At 33.9% G+C, this 24,821-nt stretch overlaps 1 protein-coding gene across 2 annotated transcripts in view; it reads right to left on the bottom strand.

Moving 5' to 3' along the window:
- Positions 1 to 24,821, bottom strand: part of DMD (dystrophin) — a 767,992-nt gene that overhangs the window by 681,182 nt on the left and 61,989 nt on the right. For both annotated transcript variants that reach the window (XM_062488103.1, XM_062488102.1), the window contains 7 exons: positions 22,162 to 22,347; positions 21,317 to 21,498; positions 17,510 to 17,660; positions 12,507 to 12,626; positions 6,307 to 6,408; positions 6,060 to 6,167; positions 388 to 567 (listed from right to left, as the gene is read on the bottom strand). In XM_062488103.1, the coding sequence (XP_062344087.1) occupies positions 388 to 567; positions 6,060 to 6,167; positions 6,307 to 6,408; positions 12,507 to 12,626; positions 17,510 to 17,660; positions 21,317 to 21,498; positions 22,162 to 22,347 (1,029 nt within the window). The remainder of the gene's footprint in view (positions 1 to 387; positions 568 to 6,059; positions 6,168 to 6,306; positions 6,409 to 12,506; positions 12,627 to 17,509; positions 17,661 to 21,316; positions 21,499 to 22,161; positions 22,348 to 24,821) is intronic.

Genomic DNA, 24,821 nt, shown 5'->3' on the forward strand with positions numbered 1-24,821 from the left:
AACTAGCAGACAGGCCTTGCACTAATTTCAGACTACAAGTTACTTCAAAGACACAGCCATAAACACATGCAATATTATAGATTAAAAATAAATTAACTGGAAAGGTATTTTCATTGTAGTTTGTATCATCCCTGAAAACATAGTTAACAACCCAAGAAAGTAATCAACACTATAAAGAGAGATTAAAAACAAAAAAGAGATAAATAAAATTCAGGAAAATTATATTACAGTTGTACTACGCTGTCCTAAAAATAAAATATATCTTAAACAATCACGCAGGAGAAAAAAAAAATAAAACAAGATGACAAACAGCACCAAACCTACTTCAAGCATTTCACTGTCTAAGGATCTGATTGTCACAAATGGATAAAACTCTTTTTTACAAACCTGTTTAGAATTGCTCTCCACCTTCTGCACAAGGCTTTCCCAGCGCTGGGCAAAATTTTCAAGACGACTTTCCAGCTTTTGAGCCACTGCTTTATTTCTCACAGCTACAAGGAGATCTTGGCTGAGCAACTTCAGCTTACTCATCATTTGCCTTTTCATCTCTAGATCTCCTTTTAGGATCTGTTAAACAAAGTAACAGAAGGAAGAACACACATTCATACAAAAAAAAAAAATCCAAACCAAAACACTCACGAAAAAGAAAACCAACAAACTTAGAAGAAAAAAATCGTAAGGAGAACATCAGAAGGAGCTGAAAATGGGTTAGGGGGTCCTAGAATTTCATGATGTTGTTTCCATAAAAATTGCTGGCAGAACTTATGTAGCAACATAACATGGCAGGTGGAGAAACTCCAAAGTTCACAGCAAGCTTCAGATGATGACACAAATCAAAAAGCTAACAGTTGTGTTACAGGAATAATCTTAAAACTGCACTAATGGAAACAACTATATCCACATGTCAAACAATCTTTCTTTAAAGTTTCAATGTACTTTGTTATATACTGCATATTGAAAAAAAAAAAAGCTTCTTAGGAAAGTAATATTTGATTCCAAACCAGGATTAAAACAAAAACAAACAAAAACAACAAAAACAATACCACAAACAAAGCACCCAAATAAACAAAAAATCTAAACACACTATGGCAAAGGACCTTGAAACTCCTGAGAACTATAGGTGCAAACATGACTATGAAACAGGCTGTTCACAGACCCAAGGGTCATCCATAGCTCCAGTTCTTACCTGGATTTACTTTTTAAAGCCTTAATTGCTTTACTCCACTGATTTTCCTTTCTTAAACATTCATTCTCTACACCCTAATCCTGCTAACCATGGCCAAATTTTGAACTCTCTATGCAGTTGTAGATTGCATTCTAATCCCCAAAGCATGAAAGGGGTAATCAAACAAGTGGTTAGACAACAGAATTTAGTCTACATGTACTTTCCTACAGCTATATAATCCAAAATTGTAATTAAAAATGCAACTCAGCAAAAGAAAGATTCATTGTCTTTGTAATCAGCACTCTTTCAAATCAGATTTGATTTGAAACATAATTACTAATGGTAGGCACAGTTAATATAAAAATTTAAATTGATCTATCCCTGAGAAGTAGAAGTTAACTTTATATGGAAGAATCTCTTTTCAGAGTAGTAGGAGATCTAACAGATGGAGGAAAGTAGATGCAAACAAGTTTAGCATGTTAAACTTCAAGCACAGCTATATTTGACCTTTTTTTTACGCCTACAGCATCAGAAAAAGCTCATGTGGAAGCCACCATACCCTGACTGGAATAATAAAGATTGGTATCCTATGAAACATTAGTTAGTTCTGAATAGCAATGCTTGATTTCCAATCACTCCAGCCCACAACATCTGTATAACACAACCTTGAGTTCAGCATCAATTCAAAATACCTGGAGCATAAGCAGGAAGTGAAACACTACAAAAAGAAGGATGCTAAAAGCTTCTTTTAAAGATACTGTTCACTGCAATTTAATATGTTTTTGTAACAACTATAGTCAATCTGGAAAACTATACTGGGAGATTCTGTTTTCACATTTCTTCACTGAAAACCTGACAATGTCCCACAATAACAAAAAATGTGTTCTGTGCTTTTTCCAGTACAAGAATAGACCTAAAATAATAATAATAACTGCACAACATATAATTTGCCAATTTGAAAGGCCAGACATGGTATTTTGCTTTATGAAATTAATTATCAAATATATCAGTCATAACTTCTGTCAAGTACATATTGTAAACCCTGATATTTGAACATTATGAAGTTATTTCCTTGCTTTTGGTAATGTGGTTCTATTTTTTGTGGGTTTAAGTTTTTAGTTCTTACGTTTTTCTTTTCCTTAAAGATCAAAAACTTACTTTGCTTACTGTAATAGTCTAACCAGCAACAACCAGTGTAAAATTAGTTTTCAGCTGCAAAGAAATTTATTCCAGTCAAAAATACTGTGAGGTCTATTATTTTCTATATGTTTGAAAAAAAACAAAAGCAAAAAAATTAGGTGTAGCAAGACGATATATAACTCTATACTAATGGAATATATACTACAAATATTTAGAGGTAGATCTTGCATACCTTTGCAATAGCTCTCAGTATTTTTTTGCAAAGAAACAACTGAAAAAAACAAACAAAAAACACCCCCCCAAAAAAACAACAAAAACCCCAAACAAACAAACAAAAAAGTCCCTCAAATATTACTTCATTTTAAAGACTCCAATATGTAGGCCTAGGACGTGAAAAGAATTGAACCTATGCCATACATGGCAGCAAAATTTCACCTCAGTTCTACATTCTCAGTGCATGACATCTTCCAGCTCAGTCCATGTAATAGAGTCAGTGAATAAATAGTAGGTGGAAAATAAACAAACAAACAAACAAACAAACAAACAAACAAACAAATCCAGTCGTATTAAGGAACTATTTTAAGAACTGGAGCAGCTGTCTGCTAAAAAGTTTTTCTGGCCTTTAAACTAGGAAGATCCCAGCAGAGAGCTGGTGACAAAGAAGATAAATTTTCACATAAAATACTGGATAAATCCTTTGAAATAAACTGCAGTCGGTGGAGGACCCCACACCAGAAGGGGCAGATGTGCTCAGAAGGAAACTGTGATCTGGGGAGAGCCCACACTGGAGCAGGCTCCAGTCTGTGGACATTAATGTGATATAAAAGTCAAATTTTTTCCCTACTGTGAAAAGTATGTCAACAGATTTGTTTCACACCAATCACTTTAGAATGCTTAGGGCCTTGTAGGAGGGTTGTATAATTTCAAATCAAAATTCACAATGCTAAATGGTTTAATAAATTGCCTTCAGAAATTTCCTTCTGGTTAGAGACTGGCTAAAGAACACAGCAGAATATCTGGCAAAGTTCTGCATATAAGCGAGGCGGGAAACATAGGCTGGAAATTCTTATGCCATATTATAATATCAAACCTAACAGGAACAACTAATGCTGTAATTTCTTTCTGGAAATGACTGGCAAACTGAGGGATAGAGGTACCATATCGTTAAGAATATAAATATTTTTTATTTTAAGTGAAAAGATAAATTTTTATTCCCTCACAGACTTGCTTTTACAGTTCAGACCTAATTATAAGGTTGATCCTTGGTGACAGCTTTCCTCTACTACATTCAAACATGTGTCAAAATAAAATACACCAGAAGACAGGCACAACGTGCATGTCAGGGTCAGGACAGGATAATCCCATTTTTCCCTATCTCTAAAAGCCAGTCCAAGAGCAGAATCTATTCCCTGCAGAAAAGAAAAGAAAGCATAATTTGGCTGATATATTAATACAAATTCCCAAAGGTTCAGACAAGATTAAAATAGTAAATCTTCATACACAAAACTTCTAGCAATTTAGCACTGTGCAAATGTAAAAACACTCACTGGAATTTGGAAACTACTACTACTAGGTTTGAAACCTGATAGAAGGAATTCCAAAAGTAAAAGCTACTTTTCTGCTGCAAATCAAAGACACTGAAGAGAAAGTTATCTTATACCACCAATATTTAAATACCTGAACTAATGCATTATGAATCATGTCCCTAAAAAGATCAATGCTATTCATGTGTAAAAAGGAGTAAGTGGCAATTAATAAACTCTACCTGCTCTGTCAAGGATGACATGATCCTTGTTGAGGTTCAGGGCTATGGAAAAATAATTTTATTTACTGTTTTATATTGTTCAGTCAGTTTCCTGAGAGACTACAATTATTTCATTACAATAATGCTTAACAATTGAAACTAGCAGCATAATTTTAACATAATTTTAAATTCATACTCACAAAAACACTACAAAGGCGTTTCCTTTTTAACATCCTATTTTCAAGCAATTCTGAAAGGTACCCAAACTGGCCCTATCAACAGCAAGCCCTTAATGGTCTGCTACTTCATAATTTGTGACAAACATTTCAACCCTCTGTACATATGCCCTATAAGAACATTTTGAAATCCAAAAAGTTAACATTTTTTTAATACATTTGGATTTCATGTAACACATTTTTCATACTGAAGATACTCTAAAGCATCCTGAGTTGTCTCTAATCCATTATGTGTTAAAAGCCTGGTTCTAAGTCAGCTTCAAGATTGCTAGAATTTCCAAGAAGTATATACACTGAAGCAAGTACAGGTTTTCCTCCCTTTACAGAGGAGTTTACTTATTCCCAAAAAATCTTTAATCAAAATCTAAGTCTGAACTTCCAAATGCATATTTTTATTAACCCCTAAAGAGATGCAGAGGGAAAAAGAAGGGAGAGGAGAAAAAAACCCTTTATGTGGCACTGTAATAATTAGGGTCGCAAGAACATGCTAAAAATCAATCTTTTGTTTACTTAAATTAACTACTGATTCATTTTATGAATCAAAGGAATATATATCAAGAGTTCTGGACCAGCTACAATGGGATTAAACAATCAGTCTGTAAGTTTGGGGGTTTTTTAAAGCTTTATACATTTGTATATGTGAGGATTAATAGAGAAAATTTTAGAAACATCGCAGTTACTCAAACCTCAGAAACATCATGGTATTTTCATCAACCCAGAGCCTGAATGTTTCTACTTTTAATACAAAATGATGAGAATTACATAAATCCTAAATTAATTTTTAAAAATTTAGGCTTGAGCCTTATGTGTATATATATATATATATATATATATATATATATATATAAACAATATATGTACATCCAGTAAAAAAATCAACAACATATTAATATTTATTTATATATATAATTAGTAGTTCATACTTATTATTTAATAATTAATAATAGCTAATTATTATTAAAGAAATATTGACGTCTTAAAAGTTTTGCTCCCAACAAAGCAATAATTCACCTATTTTAACCAAAGCATGGACATGAGTGTTTCCTTTCCCCTAAATGCTAGGCAGTCATCATTACACACAGAAATAGCACATACTATATCATGTGCTTTACAAAGGTCATATTGCTGTAAAGCCATTGGAAGTCTCGGCTGCCACAAGTTTTTCTCCTCTACAGGCACAGCCAGACTTGCATTCCCTCCATAAAGACCATGCACAGTGGAGAATTTGCTGAAGACTGAGGTGGAGAATGTGGTGAAAAGGGTGCATTTTGTTCATGTAACTACTTTTCTGATGCTGAGGTACAGTTGCAAAGTAAAGCTAATTTCATAACTTCTGAGCCTTCAGCTTTTTCAAGTTCAAGGAATGTATACTGCTATATATGTAATACTTAAGTACATAAGTATAAGTACTTACTCATATGCATATTCCTTTGCACATATGTATATGTAGTCTCTCACACAATATACACACCAACAGTATCAACAACAACACTTTCACTATATAAGTATACATACTTTTAAGGCACACAAATGCTATTTTATTTCATGAACTTCTGACCAAAGATAAAACCAAGAAAATCATCTCGATCTAGTGGTTTATTTATCAGCAAGGCAATGGACCAACCTATTCCATCCACAGGAGGCAAAGCCCAGTCCCAAAGTATGAAACAGATGTTCTGTTCAACCCTACTGTCTGAGAGTGAGGTGAAGCCATGTGCATGCATACTCAGATTAAGGAAGCTGGATGTAAAATACAAGAATGAAAAATACATACAGCTAATTTGCTTAGATTGGTCAGCATTTCATTCTGATCTTCAAAGCCAGTTGTATGAATTTTGCTCACAGCATCCTCTTTCTCAGTAAGCCATGCATCAAAAAGGCACTGAAATAAAATCGGAGAGAAAAACCTTCAGTTGGGCCTTTCCTACATATATATATATATATGTGTGTGTACAAAATACATTATATTTCCTACAATGTTTTGAAGAACATTCCAATTTATAACTTAAAAAGCCACTTACCTGCTCTTCTGCAAAATGCTGCCATTTACGAAGAATATCTTGCAGAAGGACCCATCGTTCTTCTGTCCATCTGCAGATGGCTGCCCACCGTTTTCCAAAGTGCTGGAGAGAAAGAAACACAAAAGAGAATTTTGCATTTGTTTACTTTTTTCTTCCTAAGTGAGGAAAGATGCTTTCTTTATGGCATTACTCTTTTTTAAATGGAAACATTTTCCTTATTCACTTGTTTTTTTCAAGCATATGACCTTAATATATGTTGCAGACCACACTGCAATGGATTTTAAGACCATTTGTAATAAAACAAAAATGGAGATAACAGGAAAAGGAATGGATCTAAACACAGAATATTTTAATATTAATCTCCAGACAGTTTTCTAGCAAGTCTCGGTATTACGATTTCAAGAAACCACTCTGTTTCAAAACTTTAAGATGCCCAAAACAGAACTATTTGAAACATAAACATGATGGCATCCTCAGTATAGTTGGTCAAAGCTATTACATCTTTTAAAATACTTCAATGGAGAAATAAAGAAAACACCCTTATAGTCTTCCACACCAGTACAAATCCCACTGAGGTTTCCCAGGCATTTGTAGCATATGTTATTATGTATGTAAATTACACAAAACACCAACTTATCTTGCTCTCTTCTCCTGTATTTTAGCTAATGGTAGAAAACTTTTATTGCAATGATTTATAGTGACTTAATTACCCCTGGACATCAAATTCAAATTATTCAGCTTCTCCCAAAAAAACCCAAGCAGAAAAACAAAAAACAACAAAAATCTTTTATAAACATCTGAAATATACTCTATACCACTGCATTCTTAATTTTTCATGCACTTCAAAAGCATATCCTAACAAAAAGAAAATAGTTTCTTCCTTTTTCCCTATTTAGTTATTTACTTTATGACTCTTCTGGGTCTCTTATAACTTGAAGTATTATATGGTGCTATATCTTTTATATTTACATATTTCTCATATAGACTATAATTTATTTTTGAAACCAAGAGTAAGATTAGAATTGTATTTTCTGCCAGGAAAAAAAAAAAATTAAGTTTCACTTCCTAGGATATGGAAGATGAAATTTCAGAATGTCATCTGAATTTGATGCTTTAGCAGTTTTATGTCACAGTAAAAAGTCAGCAGATGCAATTTTCTATTTAGTGGACACTAAAACCATACCTTGCTAATTGCTAGTTCAAAAATCACGAACACAGCTTTCCATAGCTATTTTATAAAAATCCTCATATCTAAGTAACTTTTAAATAGCTCACATCCAAGCAGTTGACTTTTCTTAATGATTAACATGTTAAAAAAAATAAAATAATAATCTCTCAACAACTGCAATAACATCTCCATCAATTATCAGTGTGGTACACCATCAAAAGTTTTGTTTGGTCCTCTAGAAAACACCGAAACCTCAAAAGAACAAGATCAAATATCTGGCCCTGCAATAACTTTAAGAAATATATTTATTTGCACAGCAAAAAAAAAGTTAATACAAAATACATTTTCAGCATATGATTTCAGCATATGAGCCACAAAAAGTCTGTTTTCTCTCAATAATTTGACTAGATCTTTCATTTTAATGAAGTAAGGAAAATGACCAAGTAACTTCACTTTCAAAAGTGCTGATTCTGTGACCTACCTTAAATCTAGTTTTGTAGACCAAGATACACTCTTGGGTTGAATGGATTTAAGACATGAAGTTTCAAGTTTGAAATACCATGTCAGGACTTTTATTTACAAAGTAGTTTTTTTACTAAATCACATGGTGCTAAACTTTAACCCTCTACTCTCATCAAACAGTAGCCTGTGCGATGCCCATAAGTTCAGACTGCTCCAAGTGCTCCTGACACTTGGGAAAACAAATTTTTCAGAAATATTGACTGAATCCACACTAACAAGTAAAATGCCCTCCTGTAAAAAAATGTCTTTTCTTACAGCGTAACTTGACTTTTAGAGAAATCTGCATGCAAAAGATTATTTTTTTTTCTATTTAGAGGACACTGAAAGAATATTTCTTATTACTATCAAAAGCAGAAAATGAAATATTTTAGTCTGCTAAAAGGTCAAAGTTAAGGATGCTAGAACAGAAGAAAATGAGTAAAATATAACTCTTGGGAACACTGGACTAATATAATTTACTGCGAGCCTGCAACTAATTGCTTATTTGATAAATGCTTTTCTAATCAGGTGTAGCTCCCCACTTCTTAAAAAAGTGAGAAAAAGTGGAAAAATTTTTTTTGCCTATATCCAAAAATAAATCTTTACAACTGAATATTTACCCCATTCATATAATTTCTACCTCATAGCACTATGTTCTGTGTGCAGTTCTGAAATGTCCAACACTTCATACACCAACAGAGAGTGGGAGAAACAAACAGCATGAACTGGAAGCCCTGGCCAGATCCCACAGCTATGATATTAATGAGACTTGGTGGAATGAGTCCCACAGTTGGAAATCTGGGATGGACAACTCCAGGCTGCTCAGGATGTAAACAATTGTATATGGAGATCTCAGCTTCCCAGGCATCAACCAGAAATATCATACTGTTGTGATGAGCAGGTCTTGGAAATCCCTGAAGTCTGTAGGATGCAACTTCTATCATAAGTGCTCAGTGAGTCAACTGAAATAGTCTGTTTATTCCTTAAGATTCCTCACTTATTTTGACATATTTTTTACAAGAACTACCCATATATCATCTTCAATGTCAAGTTTTCCTATTCTGCTTGGGTGTGCTTTTCTCTTGTGCTTGGGTGGTGAAGACAAAACAGTGCTATTCCAGCTGAGGACTCAAGGACAACTTCTTCAAACTGCAGGCCCTAAGTACAGACAACATGAAAAGAGGAGGGCAAGCAAGCAAGGAGGATGAAACTTCATTATCTGAGGCTATTTACTGGACAGTCAGCTCCTGCATGTAAATGGACTAAAACCTGTAAAAATGTGAGCTCTCATGACCAAGCTCTCTTTTGCTTCCATCTTGGAGCCATCCGGACAGGGGCCACGACTGGTACTGCCAGGGTGTGGCCTTTGAAAGCCTCTCAATAAATATCCATTTTATTCCCCTCTACTCTGTCTGGCCTCTGTTCCAGCTCCTCCAGGCATCAAAAGGACATATGTATATATATATTAATATATAATTCTGAATTATATACTCTCAGCTCCTTTCCCCCAGCAGGGGAATAAGCCATCAAGTAACATTTGATACACTTAACACAGATTTCTTTCTAGCACAGATCCTGGCCCTTGAAGCCTGGGGAAGCCTCTAATTTGAGCTAACCCACAAGAGTCCTTAAGAGACCTGTTGTCTGCTGGGTATAATTAAGGAAAAAAAAAAAAAATCTCTTGGCTCTCATGGCTTCTGTATGTTACCCAGCCATTTCTGTGAGCCGATGATCACTTCCCCCATTTTTCCCGTAGGTACGAGTCAGAGTACGGCAAGAGCTTTGCTACCAAAATGGTTTGATTTTGCAGCACTAAATATAGATTTGATCCTCATTCTGCAGCTGCCTTGGCAAATCTGTGGACTGAGTTTAATTGGGGTCTTGGAGTTTTAAGTCTAAATAGCAGCATAAACAGAGTCTCTCAATATGTCACACATTGATATGTCAAGTATGCAAATATAAAAGTAGTTTTAACATTCACGCTCACCCGATCTAGCTGTAGTCTCTCAAAGTACCTTAGGGGAACAGCTGTTTCTAAGAAAAGCCCCGAACTTGTGTTTAGTTTTAGTTTTCCAAGGACAAATTTTCAATTGATTTTTTTTCAGGAGGCACTTTTGGCTTCTATACCATTAATTGCGTCTTAAATAAATATGTTTTTGCATAGGCAATAAAACCGAAGAACTATGCAGTTAATTTAAAATCATCATAGATACTTGTCAACACTCCTGAGACCTAAAATCTCAAAAATTTCATTTTAGGCTTTAAAAAAATTGTCTTATACAAACATTTATTAAAAAAAAATACACAATACATACATAGATATTTATATGTATGAAAATATTTCAGGAATCACCACCTCAAAAAGAAAGGCATAACTGAATTGCAGCTGCTTGAAAAATGCATCTTTGACTATTACATGGAAATATCTGCTCATTTTCTTCCTAATCTCATCCTGACCAACACCTCAATGAGCCAGTCTTATTAAGCTCTTTTGTCTGAAAGTTCATGCTCTTGTTTTGTTCTACTTTTAGAAGTCAGACTGACAGATGCATAATCAAGCTTAGAACTTTTCTCCATTGTGCTTTTTGTCAAATGGTCTAGTGATTGTGCCTGTCAACACATTTTATCTCCTGTGCTTATATTCAGACTGATGAGAAAAAAAAAAAAAAAATCCAAACATTTCTTGTGCACAAAAAAGAGGTGTGATGTTTCAGTAGGAGATCAGGTGGACTATGGTAGCTCTGTTCTCCTGGGCATTAAAGTATGGAGCTTTCCACACCTCTCAACACTCTAAACTCTATAGCTTCATATCTGCACTCGGGTTTTATTAACATCTATAATACTGCTAACATATTCTTTGAATTCCAGAGCAATGGAATGATGTTTTCTCACAGATTCTTCTGTAAGAAACTGTGACTAAAAGGCATAACAGAACAGTTCCACACCACCCCATGCTCTGCTCAGAGGTGGCCTGTGCTGCAGGGTGAGGGGACTCAGGAATTGTCCTTCTAGCATCTTTCAAGCAATGTACTTTTTCCAGGACAATAAAAATTGGTGCTTTCTGTACTAGTATAATTACACATTGTGCATTTCCACTGTGTTTCATTTACATTAATTATTCATGATGTTTCTTTAAGGTATTTAAGTAATGTCCGAGTTCTATTTCACACTTTATTCCAATATCAGCCACAGATATTGCAGAGGACACTAATGGTACCTTTCCAACCATTGCAATAGTATGTGATGAAGCTGTGTCACCTGATGGTCCCTTAATTCCTCTTTCTGAAGATGTGAAATTTGATCAATTGTCTAACAATCTACTAACCTTTCATTTGTTTTTTACACTATTAAAAAAACTCATTTCTATCTTCTAATTCATGAAGTGCCATAAATATCAAATACTGTTAATTATTTTCTCTCTTCCATTCAAGATATTTTACAAGGTTAGTTTAGCTTTTGGATCCATGTTCTTTTTAGGGATCTGCTTTATTTCACTGAACCATACTAAGGAGATGGTTGGCAAGAAATTCTGGAAGGTTAAGGCTATTTTGGGCAGGCCCACCACTGTTCTGACACTTAAGATGAAGCCAAAATAAATTAATAACTATCAATCAGTAGAGCTTGTATTGCTATCTTGGCTGGATTGTGCTCCGTGAGTGACTAGCTGCAGTAGAGAAAACTGAGAATTACATTTGAAGTGGTAATGCTCAGCATCTTAGCCAAACCTCCTTTAAATTCCAAACCCATTACTGATTTCCTGCTACCCAAATTAGCTACATTCAAGACCACACACAGGTATCTGTGCTGCAGCTATACCTTCTGGCTGAATGTATTGATAGCTCTTCTCTAGAGAAACGTTGGCTGTTAATGATTTAGAACCCACAGACTCTGATTTTCTTAGGTAATAAAGCAAAATGAAAGAAACACACTTTCTCCTTTCTGAAAGAGAAAAATAGAAGGAATCTTGGTTGTTAATACTGCAATTCCTCTTGAGCTCTGTCCCTGGAGAGCTGACCAACACAAGAGAGCCCTCCTTCAATGTATCTCAACATTAATTATCAATTTTGTTCATCCAATTTCATTCAGAAGTTACAGTAAGAGCATTGGAATATAAAAAATACAGCAGTAGCATATTTTTAAAGATGCAAATGAAATAGTGAACTTTTACTATGAGCAAGTTAATATTTGAAAAGCATTTAGAATATCTTGGCTGGTAGCTCTATCACAAATGTATCTACAACGCGTCATTCTTTTAACGATGCTCAAATACTTGTATTTAGAAAATACAATTAAGTGATAGTTCCCTTCAGATCCTAAGAAACATGGCTATGACAAAAAAAAAAAAAAGGGAAATAAATTACAACTTTCCCCCCAAAAGCACAATAGAAAGATGCAGAATAATCTTAATATTTCTTAGCAACCATTATTTGCCTACAAATTATTATCCTGTACACATTCACTGTCTGGTTTTCCTGTTTAAAAAATTTCCTATTTCAATTTTTTGGAACCAGCATTGTCATTTAGTCGTTACCTGAAGCTGCTCTTCCAGTGCAGCGGTAGCCCTGTCACCACTGTTTTCATCCACCACCACTACCATGTGGGTTAGGGAATTCACCTTGACTTGTTCCTGTTCCAGATCTTCTTGAAATGCCTATAATGAAAGCAGTAGAGATGTTAGAGAATGTATTCCAAAGTAAAAAGGAAACAAACAAAAAAACAGCGCACCATCAACTGATAAACTTGCATAACAGACTATATATGAGATTCCAGTGCTTGAAGTTACTCACTCACAAATCCTAACTCTTAAAACAATATTCCAGATTGAAAATGTTGCTTGAGAAATAATTTGAGTTTATGTGATGATGATTTACAGATATTCATATAGTATGCATACATACCAATAGCCAGGAGATTTTAAATAGCCGCTGGATTCAATTTTGCACTTCATATTGATGTATGGAAATATTTAACTTTTTTTTCAAAATTGTAAGAATATAAAAATTCACATATATTTCATTAAACAACCACTTACTAACTTCAGCTTGGCACCCCTACAACATTACTCACATAGAAGAAAACTGCTCAGGAGGTGACCCACCGTTAGGAAACTCATGCAGCACCCTAGTTTCAGTCACTGTAGACACCAGGAAATTAAGCAAGAAACAGAGGCATTTCATTATTTCTGCCTGTTTGATGAAAAACTTGCTTGTGGTTTTTTTTTTTTTTTTTTGTCCCTCTCTTGCCACGAAAGATGGAATCCCTCCTTTGCAATAGTTAACAAAAATCAAAACCAGCCCAGTTCTGGCACCAGGGAATGGAGCAGCCTGACCTATTTTCTCCATCCTTTGCTCAGGTGCAGAAAAAGGATGCACAACAAAAATGGAAGGAGCTAAAGTAGTGGTGGTAATGAAAATTGAAACCAAAGAGAAGGCCTCATACCACTCCCCTGAAAAAAAGCCCTGAGGTATTCAGGACTCCATCTTGCCTGACACACTTTTTTAGGTGTCTCTAACTTGTATCAAATCAACAAAAGAATGGGGGGAACCAAAATCCTGGATTATGTTCTCAATACTTCAGATTAGTATGCTCTAGAGATTAATGCATATATATTGGGGTAGTTGCAGTCTGAAAAATAACATGGCCTTGTCACAAGAGAAACCTTGACTGTGTTACCAACTATGCTGAATTTCACTATGTTGTGGTTTTCTGTTGCTTTTTCAAATAGAGTAATTCACTCGTGTATTGTGTCCTTGCTGAATATAAGTTCATGCATTCCAAAACTCTTTTCCATATGACAATTTTACTTTTATTTGGAACAAAAAAAAAAAAATCAATGTGATTATAAGTAATAGTAAAGGAATTTACAGACTAGTTTGTTTTTAAGGTATAAATATCTTGCCTCCCATTTCAGAGTAAATTTCTTTCATGGGCATATTGAGACAATATAAGAATTCTCCTTTTTCTGACTTTCATGCCTGTGAGTACAATTTGCTTCAGAGAACTAGACTATAAAACAATTCACAAGGACTGTGAAGTATACTAAATTGTTAGAGTCATCCCTGGAATTTAGACTTCTCAACATTTTATGACCCAGCACTTGAAAGTGAAGAAGAAGCAGAGTGGTCATGGATTAGAGTGTATAACACAGCTCACTTCCCCCACGTTTAACCCCTTCTTTAAGCCATACAAAACAAGCTAATTGCTCAGTAAGCCTACAGCCATGGACAAGGTGACTTTTATTTCCTTATTAACTGGAATCTGACAGATGGCATCCCAAAACAAAACCAGAGTTAGCGGGAGTGGATGGCACTTTGGAGGTGGGAGTCTCAGACACATTGTGAAAGACTTGAGAAGTCATGGAACAGATGAACCAGAAAGTTGAATCATTATATAATCCTGAGGCAGATTCAATTTACTCTGAAGTAAGAGACTGTTCTTTGTAACCCAAGTGTCTATTTTTACCATGAAATTCATTGGTGAGAATTGTTTGTTTACAGGATCTTGTTAGAACAGGAATTTATGATGGACAGTTTCAAGGCAAGAGCACAATGTTCAAATAATTTAAATGGAAATTTCTAACAAGTTGTCCAGAGCTTATTAGAGAAATAGCAAATTTTCAGGTACTTAAAATGTGAGATGGATGTAGATGTTGATGAATAAAGATAGCAACAACAGAAACTCATAAAACTCCACAATTACTTTAATTCCTATATATCAGACAACAACTTTCACAAATCCACCATAATCTAGTTCAAAATGAGTAAAAATACCTACTTAAGTAATCTAAGTACCCAGAGACAAATCCATCCTGATATTTGGTCATTGAAGAAGTGTCTCATTCTACCTTATAAATCAATTTGAAGTTTTATAAATCCTAACACTTAAAAAGCTTATTTTTGAAAGTTAATGAAACTATAAATATCTAATAACTATATATGGTATAATAATTTGTAATAATAAAACCAGTGCAATTAAAAACACAATTTTAAAATTAATTATAACATTTTCAATACAATATTCTACTTCAACTGCTCAATAGTCCTTAGATTTTTGCTAAAAAGTAGTTTTCTTATTTTACAAAATTATAAGGATGGGATAATTGTAACTGGAGAAAAAACACTAAAACAATACTGGAAAAAAAAAGAAACAAAAAAACAAAAAAAAACCTGAAATGCTTAAACATTCATCTAAAATATATTGGCTATGACAAATTTCTTACCAGAACTCTGTACCTTCCTAATGACATAAAATTTTCTATTTCACCACTGCAGACCACTCAGAAAATTTTCAGTACTATCAAGACAACAACCTCATATATTTTGGACCTAAGAAGCATGCTGGGAAGAATGCTGTGTTCTTTCTCTGCTCTGATTGTTGTTTACCATTCCCAATATACATCAGTGGGTTTGTTTTTTTTTTTGGTTTGGTTTTTTGTTTGTTTGCTTTTGTTGGTGTTGTTTGTTTGTTTGTTTGTTTTTAATATGGCCCAGCAGAGAAACTGAAGTGTCAATCTCAAAAATTCAAGACAAATGCTTTTACAAGGTCATTTTAAAATACATAGAATAAAGAAATCACATGTATGGAATTCATAAGTCAAAGGGGGGATACATACAATGAAATAGAGTGAAAAGTACCTACTAATAAACAGGTCAAGAGAGGAAGGCAAAATTTTAAGGGCAAAGAGGAGATAGAGGCAAGATGGAAACAACCCAAATCTATCATGTTTGCTGAAGTCTGTTTCATTTGAAATGATGATTGCTTTTTATATCTTCAAACTTGGTTCTTATGAATTCACAAAACATTGTTTTCTGATATAACCAGATTCACGTGAGACTAAGAGAAAATATGAAGGGTGTTGGGTTTCGCTTTTTTATTTGCTTGTTTAATAATGAAGCAATAACTGTCCCATTAAAATTCCATTGTTTTAACCCTTGCTATAAGAGGCAGCTTTGCCGTATGTAAAATACAATTGAATTATAGGACACTCAATAACTGAAAGAATGGAAAATCCTATTCCTTGGATTCTGAATAAGACAAGTGATAAATACAAATGTTATTAAAATTAAACTCCAACAATTTTATTTCCAGTATTTCTAGTTAAATTGCCTGTTGCACATGAAACTGATTTGAAAAATAATACACATAAATAAAAAATGTTCACTAATTCAACACACCAAAATGAAGAACTAGCACGTGGAAAAGAGATTTCTGCATGTCTTCACTCAGAATCTTCAAATGCAAGCGAAATACCCATTTTTCTCAGCATTAGAAAGAAGCAGCATAAAGGGATTGCATAAAAAAAGGATTACATTGTAGGTTAGTATTCAAGCATAAAATGCACAGAAAAAGGAATAAAGTTCTTCAACACTCAGTACTGATGTATTCAAAATCTTCCATGTTTCTGTCTCTAATTACCATCACATAATTACCTGCTGTCTTTTTTAAAAATGAAAATTTAATGTCAGAAAACGTCCTTAGCTAGCAAGCCCACAAGTGCATTGTGTTCTCACAGGGCAAGCACAGACAACACTAGCAGCAGCTGGAGCTGCAGAATTTGTATTCTTCTTCAGTAGCACTCCTTAATCAGAATGCAAAGAAATAATCTTTAACACACAAGTGCATCATGAAGTCTTTTGCAGCTTTTGACCTCTTTTTAAAAGAACTGTAAAAGCTGATTTCTGTTTGAATTGTTTTTCAGGGTGATCTGCCCTCTAAAACCTGGATTAGCACTGACACAGGCCACGAAGCATCAATGAAGTTAAAATCTCTCAAAATACCATGTCAAGGAACTGCTTTGTGCCATTGATGTAGAGACATTAACAGGTCATCATACAAAATCATCACCACCTCACAAATCATCTGTTTTCTATAATTTCCTGTATTTCCTTATCATAATCATTGCTATAGACACATAAATAATTTTTTAAAATCCAAATTAATATTAAGCAAGTCAATCTAATCCAGTAAATGGAATCAATCTATTACACAAACTATCATCTCTCTCTCTTTTTAATTCTTAATATTTTTCTTTTCTTTTCCTGTTATTTAAATGCATTACCAAAAATGTTTTTCTACTGTTAGACAATAGTATATTTTACAGTGCATAATATATATTCAGTTAAAATATACATTCAGAATCTCTGGAGTCCTAACAATATTATGTGGTCTGACTACTGCATCATTGCTGCTACAATGTGTAAGAGAAAAAAACAAGATTAAAAAGAAAGAATACACAGGTATTAAAAAAAAACAAACTGATATATTTTCACTGTAACATAATGAAAAGATGTTACAGTTGCCTTAGATATTGTAGCATATTGCTTACATATCAAATAAAGCAATTTTTTAAATACTGGAATAAAGCTCACAGTTGTGATAAAGTAAGTCTACAAAAGCTTGTTAACTATACAAAACAACAAATATTAAACCAAGATTTCATATTACTTTGCTATGTTCTAATGGCAGGAGTAGAGCTTCTAAAATGTCAAATGCTCAGTTTGGTTTTTATGCTTTTAGAACCACACCACAGCATACCTTATGTTCTTCTATTTGACGCTTTAGGTCCTCTAGATCTGGACCTAAGGGTTCCAAATCAGTTTTCTTTGTCCTTTCCTCTGTTTTTGTCAACCAATCAGCCAGCTGGGCTAGCTGCTGATTCTGCAGTTCCATTAGGATTTTATGCAAACTGCAAAACAAAGAAAAAATAGTTAAAATTTATAAATGAAGAAAACAACAGGCAGAAACCTCTGCCCCGTACGCTAACAGATTTTCACAGGGATACGTTTGAAGGCAGCAATATAAGTTCTGAAAAGGGGAACAGGCTTCCCAGGGCAGTTGTTACAGCACCAGAGCTCAAGAAGTGTTTGGGTAAAGCTCTCAGGCACAGGATCTGACTCTTGGCGTGTCTGTGCAGGGCCAGGAGTTGGACTCAACGACCTCAGTCGGTTCCTTCCAAAACAGCAAATTCCATGGTTCTATGAAGAAGGTAATTGATTTTTTTTTTTTTAAATAGTTTTCATTCAGACAGACTGGTTTGAAGCTTTTTCTTCAGAAACTGACTGTACCATATAATATTTGGTCTATTAAAGATTTGTCTTCCTCTATTAAAGATTTGTCTTCCAGTTGCATTTCTATCTGGAGTTAAAAATTTCTGCACTCTTTTTTTTAAAGCTTGTTTTATCCATTAAAGTATTTTACAAACTGCTCAAACAGCTTACCATACCACGTTTCCTCTAATTTAGGCTATTAAATAGAAAAAGTGTTATCTTTTCAGTGATTCAGTGAAGAATACTTGAAAAATTAACCAGGAAATACTTCAATTTTGCCTAATCAAATTGTATAGATAGGTCAAAAATGATCTGGCCAAAAATCCCTTCCAGATTTCCACTTACATTTGCCACTTCAGAAACACTCTAAACTTTCCTTAAAAAAAAAAAAAAAAAAAAAAAAAAAAGTCTTCATCAACAGCATTCTATTATTTCAGATTTATTTAGGGTTTTTTTTTTTTGTTTTTGTTTTTGTTTTGTTTTCTGTTTGTTTGGTTTTGTTTGTTTTGGTTTTGGTTTTTTTTAACTGAAACTAATATATGAAATATCAATTAACACCATCAGATGACTCATACAGTACTGTTTCTATCCTAATCTCTCTATTAATTGCAGATAGAGTACAGAAAGATGATACCTTGATTCCATAAATCCCATAGTTCAAAAGGGATTAGGGATCTCAGTTCTTCCCCTTCAGCTGTGTATCTTATTGTCTTGATATTCTGAACTAAGCTATTTTAAAGATAAAGTGCAATGCTTCATCCTGGAGGTACTTCTCTTAGCAATAAATTAAATATACGGTTCAGAAAACCTGCTAAGGTAAACTGAATTTAAGAAATTATGATGAAAACATAATATTGATATTATTCTGAAGTAAGAAGCATAAATTTAAAAATTAAATACAAAAAATAATCGCATATTATTGCTAAGCAAAAAAATGCTTCTTTCTCACCATTCACCAGCTAGTTCTTTGTTTTCAAAATACTTTTATAAACATATGATATGACGTTTTAGAATTTATTTATATACCTCAGGAGATTATCAAAACCTTTGTTTATAGTATGGCTCTTACAGGTTTCCAAAAATCCCAACTTTCTCATTGAATTGAATGTGTTTTAAAAGTTGTAGAACTTCCTATAAAGCGATAAATTGCACTGTTTATCTCTCCAGTGGCATATTTATCACTGAGATGCTTTACTAGAGAGATTCCTGTTTGGGAAAGGCCAGGAGGAAGAAATTTTTAAAAAACTAACAGTTTTCCTTCAGCATGCTAGTGCACTGCTTATTAGAAGAGTCAAATACTTTCAATGCACAGTGAATACATGAGAAATCCAATCTGGGCTGCTTTTACACAAAGGCATTGTTGTGTTCCATTCTTCCTCTGACATTCTGACCTCCTAAATCACTTTTTCTAAGACCCTTTCACTTTTATAGCATCTTTATCTGTTTCTCTTCCTCCTGTCCTTGTTTACTGCTTGCTTTTGTTTTTCCTGTGTTGTAAAGTGTGGTACCTTTTTTCACATTTCCTATTACCATTACATTCCCATTACCTATGAGCATTACTATTACCTATTAGCATTACACACAGAGGTCAGACAGCCTTGTTGTTCTCATCTTCACAAAAACCATCTCTATTTCACTAACTGTGGCACTGCTGCCTTAGGGACAAGATTACAGCAATGTGCTCAGAAGATTGTGCTTTAAGCTGAAGTAGAAGATAAATCCTGAGAGTTTAAATTATGTATAATAACCCAGAATTATATTATATTGTGATATGAAAGATTTTATTATCCTCCAGTCAGTTTCTTGAAATACAGGGTTTTTACCAAAAGGCCAAAATTAACTCTATCTAAGTATATCACTCCTGGAAATTTTCTTTTGTCCTATCTCAAATATAATTGAATTTATCATAGATTTTTTTTTTGTATAAGAAATTAAATAGTAGCACAACACTTTCTGTGAAGCTCCTATCATTTTATGTCTTCTACTGAATTAACATTACCCAAACATGACCTGCTTTAGAAGTTACTAGGCCATTCAATTCCCCAAAAAATGACCAACAGCTGCAGCTGAGAGATAGGTTTAACAACTGGTGTTAAAGGACATTTTAAGTACACAAAGTACCACTTGTACACATAGCTGCTTGCCCATGTTGATTTAAATGAAAATAACCATGGCAAATAAAAATTCCCTACAGTAAAGCATCATCATTTTTTTTTTCTCTCTCAAAACAAAAAACAAAAAACACCACAAATAAACAAACAAAAACAAACAAACAAACAAAAACCCAAACAAACAAAAAAGAAAAGTAGAACTGGAATAAGTTAGATTGAAACATCTGAAACCCATAAACAATTTTACAGTCAAAGGAAGACATTATAAAGGAAACATTCCCAATACTCAGTAGCAAGCTGAACAGAAAACAAGTGTATGGAATTGCTAAGAAAATATTGCAAGAGAGAGAGTTATGTCATGCAATTGTTTGAAATCACAGTTTGCTTTTTAATGAAATGGGCAAACCTCTCAACTCCAAAAGGTAAGGTAGAACTGGAAAAAGCTCAGAGAGGAGCAAGATGAATAACTGAATATGTTCAATGCATATTTATGAAGAACATAAGAAAATATATTCTTTATCTCTTTATCCTGTAAACCAAATTACTCTCCTGTGGCACAATCACAAGCTCTTACATTTATAGAATTTCCTAGCCAAGATGGTACTACATAAACCAAAATTTCAAAAACAGATATAATAATATTAAAAATCTCCAAATATTATGATGACTATTTAATAGATTATTTCTCTACTTCTACTTGTAGTTCAACTTCAAACTCTAGGACTTGCCCTTTTATAATAGCGTAATTTGCACTCCAGTAAAAGCATGGCAGTATTTCCAGAAAACCTAAACTCTCATTTATTCTCTTAATGGGATTGAGTTTTACAGGCCTTAAAAGATTCGTATCCCTTCTCCTTTTTTTATCTTTGCAATGATTCTCTCCTTTGTAGCTCAATATAGTGCAATCTAATAGCTGTTGAAACAATTGCAATAAGATGAAGTACGTTATGTAAATTGTGGTTAAAGTGTTATTTGTGTCCGAGTTGTTGATAGTTGCTACTTTTTGTGGCTTCCAGGCTCCAAAACCCATGCAAAGTTCAAAATCACTGCACATCAAGTTTCAGGTTAAAACAGATACAAGATGGAGTTTTGTTCACAGTGAAGGAAAATCCCAAAAGCTAGTCAAGTTCAGGAGTGTTTCAGTCAAAATCTATATATTTTATTTCACGTGACATATTACTTACTTGCTTTGTTTTTCCATACTTGCTATCCTGAGGCTTTCCCAACGAGAATTAAGTAGATTCATTTGTTCTTGGATTTCATTCTCTTCCTCATCTGAAAGTTTTCCAGTTGATAGAAGTTGACTTCCAACTTGCAAAACATTACCTACACGTCCTTGGTGAGCCGTTAATTCCATCATAAACCCCTGACAATTAAAAAACAAAAAATCTCATTTTCAGTTACATTCTTTAAAATAAAAGATCAGAATTGCACCATTTTGCCAACAAGATTTTTAACCTTGGTTTTAATTTATTCAACCCCTCACCAAACCTTGTAATATAAACTGGAAATGAATATTTTCATTTTCTTCAAAGGGCAAAAAGTTGTTTATTCTGGAGAAGAGGCTGCCGGGCAACCCTGCTGATCTCTGCAACTAACTGAAAGAAGGTTGCAAAGAGCTGGATAGAGCAACAAATGACAGGATAAGAGGAAATAGCCTCAAGTTGCACCAGAGGATGTTAAAATGGGATTTTAGGGGGAAAAAAACAAACAAACAAATAAAAAACCAAAAAAAACCATCCAACATTGGAATGGGCTTCCCAGGGAAGGGGTTGAGTCACCATTCTGTGTAGGTGCAGTATTTAGGAACATAGTTTAGTGGTGGATTTGGCAGTGTTAGGTTAATGGTTGGACTTGAGGATCTTAAGGGTCTTTTCCAACATAAACAATACTATGACTGTAGGGCAGAGTCTCCAGTCTACATCCTCTAAATCAAAATTAATAAAAAACAAAACAAATCGCCCCCAAAAAAGCAAAGAGAATAGAATAAAATAAATATTTTTTGAAAAAAAACAGTATAAACATTTACCTCATGGGTGTGAAACTGTTCTTTAACAACTTCTACATCATTGGATATATCTCCTTGTGCTTGTAATGCATCTTCAGCAGAGAGAAGCCACGTGAGTACTTCTTCTAAAGCAGTTTGGTAGTTTTCAAGATCTCCAGCCGCCATCCGGATGGTGCTAAATTTCTTTTCTTCAGCTCTTTCTAAAAACTGAACAAAAACAAAATTTTAAGAGCAATAAAAAATGACATCTGCTCAGACAGTTCTACAAAGGGATAAATGGAACACCACTGTATTCTTTAAAAATAAATAAATACATAAATAACTAATCATATGGCTTATACATAAAAGTACTTTGTAATACAGAATCAGTTAACTGACCAAAATCAGTTAAGATGGAAGGAAATAAATAAAAAAAACCTTCATATTTAGTTAGATATTTCACACTGTTATTCAAAATCCCATTCAAATGTTCTGAATAGTGAATAATGAAAATAATATTTACCACATATTTAGAGAGGTATTTACCACAGCCGCTCATAAAATGATATAAACAAAAAAGGAGCATGTTACTTGCTGACTTGGCAGAGAATCTATGAAAAACATGACATTTTAAAAACCCAAACCAACAAACCTTCACACTACATGCAATGCTAGGCTTGAGCAATCCACAGACACATATTTTGTGAAAACCATTCTAGGAAGCCGAAAAAAGCTCAAAAACTCATGCAAAATCATGTTTTAAAACCAAGTAAAAATGTTGATTTCTCTTTTCTGCACAAGCCAACCTTATAATTATTTTTTAGAAGCCAAGTGTTTCTCATGAGAACAGAAATCCCATTTCTGGTCTACTGCTTAAAGTCAAGAGAAATCAACAAGCTTTTATTGATTAGTATAAAAGTAGAAAACTAGGATAGAAGAGAAACAAAAAAGGCATTTGTTACAGGAGATTCCATCCCATACATTTTTGAAAGAGTTCAGAACAAGTTTAGGTACTTTGTTTGGAATTTAATCTAAAAAAAAGCTATACATATAAATATGCTTATGCTTCCATATACAAAATTATACCTCGGCACTTAATGTTTTTATAGTTGGCAAAAATTGTTTCTACTGACAAACTTGTGCCGACAAAATGCTCAAAGCAGCTAATAAAGCCTTTCATTGCAGTTCAGAAGTGAAAGTTCAAGTTTATCACTAGGACCACAAGCAGGAACACAGCAGAAATCTGAGTGGGAAGGGACCCAGAGAATCATCCAGCCCAACTCTTTTGTGAACAGCCCCTATAGGATTAGAGCTCATCCAAGTGAACTGACTTCAGGAAGTGCCATGCATGCACTGTCATCACTAAAAATGAAATTTTCATCTTCACGACTACAGATTCATTCAGAATTGCATATATTTAATAATCACATGAAATTCATGCAGGTCCCTAAATATGTGTTAGGTGAGGTGATAGTCATGATTCTATCACCTCTTGTGTGAGAAACACTATGGTCAGTAATTGAATCCTCATCAGAAAAAGCAGGCTTGGAAATCTGATGAACTTCATAGTTTGGGTTGTTGAGTTTTTTTTGTTTTTGTTGTTGAAAGAAGTACTAACTTATAGATATATAAATGACGAAGCACAGAAAATGGTCAGGATATATTCTTTCTGCCCAAATTAATTTTTGAACTGTGTGTAATTCTAGATTTCAAATAATATAAAATGCAATAAGAAATTGCACCCAGGCACACCACATTCCTGCAGCAAAATGTATCTTTTCCACTGTGGTGGAAAGGGAAATCTAGATCAGTGCTTTTTCGAGGTAATGTTGTTTTCTCTTTCTACAGCAATACTTCATGGTATATATCCATATCTGTTAGAGGGTAAAGAAAAAAATTGCTTTAAGAGTTGAGTGAGGCTAAGGATATTATGTTTGTAGAGATCTGTGATGATCTATGTTGTCTGCATTTGTTTGAAATGTCTTCATCTGAAAGTTCTTCTTTCTCTAGATCAGACATTGTATTGTCTCATGTATGGTAAGTGTTAACTAAGGACCCCCAACAACAGTTTTTCTGAGGAACAACTAATTAGCATAATTTTTCCTAATGAAAATTTTCTCTGCTTTCTCTCATGCTTAAATGAATATTATACAGAAGAACACTGAAAAAATCTCGGACTTGCAACCTTCAATGAAAAAAATGGTGCCTAGACTAATTTCAGATCTGTTGTAATAACTCTCAAAGAAGTATAAAAATCAAAAAATTCTAATAAAAATAGAAATCAAAGGAGTTTCTTGACAAGTATTTCAAATGGTGTTCGCAATCAAAAAAAAAAAGAAAAAGAAGAAAGGGAAAAAAAAGGAAAAAACAGGCTGTTTTCTGACATAAGGGAAACAGGACAAGACTAGAGGAAAAATATGTAAGTATAGAATTCTAAAATTGTAACACTGTAAAATGTCTACAAGGATAAAAAACACTCCTTGGAGGAAAATAGGTTTTTTTGATTTTTCAAATAAACACTGGTATATTTCATGTCTACTAATTCTGTCAGTGCTGTTTTCTTTCCAAAAGATAACTGCCACCCTTGCTTATCCTGCACATCAAATAAAAAACAGCTATTAAATCAGTGGAATCAATTGCAAACGGAACATGAAACACTTAGAAGTGGGCAACTACTGACTTAATGCCTATGCACACTCATT

This window comes from Cinclus cinclus, chromosome 2 (assembly GCF_963662255.1).
Source record: "Cinclus cinclus chromosome 2, bCinCin1.1, whole genome shotgun sequence".
NCBI classification, from domain to species: Eukaryota; Metazoa; Chordata; class Aves; order Passeriformes; family Cinclidae; genus Cinclus; species Cinclus cinclus.